Raw genomic sequence first — 2,279 nt, forward strand, 5'->3', positions numbered from 1 at the left:
GTTCCTTTTGCACTAAGCCTAGTGACCTTATAATTTGATACAGATTGACAACACTCGGGACACGTATCGATTAGTACTTTTTTCTATGGCTTCCATTTTTATGCCTTTTTAATGTTTACTTTATTCTTGAATTGCGTTGGTCAGGTTGGTGTGAGGACATTTTCCACTCCTTCCTCGGGGTGTCCTTGGGGGCAGAGTATTACCACTACGTGTTCAGTAATACTTAAAATTAGACGATATAATGCGGACAAAAAAGATGCAATGCGCTCGAGTCGAGCACCAAGCTTGCTGGCAGTACATGTGCTCTGTTAAGTAATAATGTACGCTACTCCATCTCTTCCTCAAATGCTAATCGTGGTTGTGGCGGCATGCATTTATCCCTACAGCCCATCTCTGACCTAAAATTGTTAAGGTTACCATTGCACCCACGGTAGGTGAAAGACTCGCATTCACCTGTCTCGGTATTGAAATAAAACCTTTCGAAGCTAGAATTGCAAACGCCTTCCTTTTTGGGGAGGTAACAGTCGCGGTGGCGCTTGGTCCGGATATCAATTTCCCTGATGGGTTCGCTGCAGCTCTGGTCACATTCCTCCAGTGAGCCGAAGTTGTTCAGGTTGCCCCTGCAGCCGCCGAATTTAAATCTCTCGCACTGCTGTGCCGTGACGTTGTAGAAGTAACGCTGGATACGATCATCGCAGGCTCCTCTGTCCCGGTTCAGGTAGCAGCGTGCGGTGGCACACGCCCTGTTGCAGGATCGCTCACTTCTGAAACGATTAACTTTTGTGTTGCAACCTCTGTAGCGGTATTGCCTACATTTGCCAGCATAGATGTCGTAGTAATGATGTCTGTGACAAAACTCCTCGCGCCTGCCTCTTTCTGCTCCCTGGGTACACTTGCACGCTGCTCGGCACTCAAACCTTGTGCGGAAGTTGTTCCTATTACCGCCTTCACCTGAGTAGGTAAATGGCTCACATGACTCGGTCTCCTGGTTGAAGTAGTAGTGGGTGAAAGCGCCTTCGCCAGTTCCACGATCGCTTGGTGGTGTACAGTCTGGGGGTAGAGAATAGAAGATTGTTTACCGTCTTAAAGCTCGAGGATTGATGGCGAGGGGGCAACACGGAGGAGCTATCGTGATGCCACCCTGCTGACATCTCAGACAAGCCAATATATTTGTGGACAACACGTAACGTGTAATACTGTAATGACCGGCTATGTGTAACTTTTTCGTAATAAGTAGTGTACAACGTTGCAATAACAAGCCACAAGTAACATTGCAATAACAGGCTATGTATAATGTTGTAACAAACAACAAGCTACGTTGATTATAGTAATAACAAGCTATGTTTGTCATAGCAATAACAAACTATGTTTGTCATAGTAAAAACAAGCTATGTGTAAGGTTTTAATAAATAAGCTGGGTGTAACGTTGTGAGGACAAGCTGTATTATATAATGTCGCAATAACAAACTATGTAGAACGTTGTAATAGCAAGCGATGTTCATCATAGTAATAGCAAATTGTGTTGATCATAGTCATAACAAGTTATTTGTAACAATATAATAACAAGTAATGTGTGATTTCATACTAACAAGCTATGTTTAACGTTATGATACAAGTCATACGAAAAATTATGATGACAAACTAAGGTGAAGCCTAATAAAACTATGGCAATATATTATGAGCACCGTTGTTATGACCATCTACAAGTAACGAAGCACACGTAATCTTAGGCTACAAGCTGCTGTCAAACTGAACTTTCAATCGAGGTCTCTGGTGTAGCAATTAAGCTCTTCGCTGTCGCACGCAGGAGACCCGAGTTCGATTCACGAGTAGGGCGAATTTAAATCGAGTATCTCGGTCTTTCAATTCTGCTGTTGTTTTCTTCTTAGCCTGGTTTAACCCTGAGGGGCAGATCCGAAGCCCACCTCCCAAAATGATTTAAACATTGTCGATATAGGCGTAAAATAACTTATATAAAAGGTGTACTTACAGTCGGGTTGCTCGTCATCTACTGAAATAGCAGCTGCCATTGCCGCTGGCAGAAGACACAACAAGACAAGCAGGTCTCTCATGATGGGGCTGGGTTATTCTCAACTGTCACGTGATCACAAGCAGGTAGGTCTGGAAGAAACCAAAAAAGTTATAGATTAGAACGTCTGAGGACAAACTAACAGTCAAGACAAAGGGTATGGTCAGGTTTTCCCCCCATGGATGGACGCTTGCATTTCACCCCTCCCCCCTCCCCCCTCCCACCCCCAAGAGACAGAGAGAGAGAGAGA

At 44.1% G+C, this 2,279-nt stretch overlaps 1 protein-coding gene across 1 annotated transcript; it reads right to left on the reverse strand.

Moving 5' to 3' along the window:
• Positions 1-208: 208 nt before the first annotated feature.
• LOC101849031 (carboxypeptidase inhibitor SmCI-like) lies at positions 209-2,072 on the reverse strand. Its single transcript, XM_013091064.2, has 2 exons — positions 1,991-2,072; positions 209-1,074 (listed from the first exon to the last, which is right to left on the reverse strand). The coding sequence occupies exons 1-2, from the start codon at positions 2,070-2,072 to the stop codon at positions 326-328; spliced, it is 831 nt and encodes a 276-aa protein (XP_012946518.1). The 3' UTR covers positions 209-325.
• Positions 2,073-2,279: the final 207 nt, after the last annotated feature.

Source organism: Aplysia californica, unplaced genomic scaffold (genome assembly GCF_000002075.1).
Source record: "Aplysia californica isolate F4 #8 unplaced genomic scaffold, AplCal3.0 scaffold01980, whole genome shotgun sequence".
NCBI classification, from domain to species: Eukaryota; Metazoa; Mollusca; class Gastropoda; order Aplysiida; family Aplysiidae; genus Aplysia; species Aplysia californica.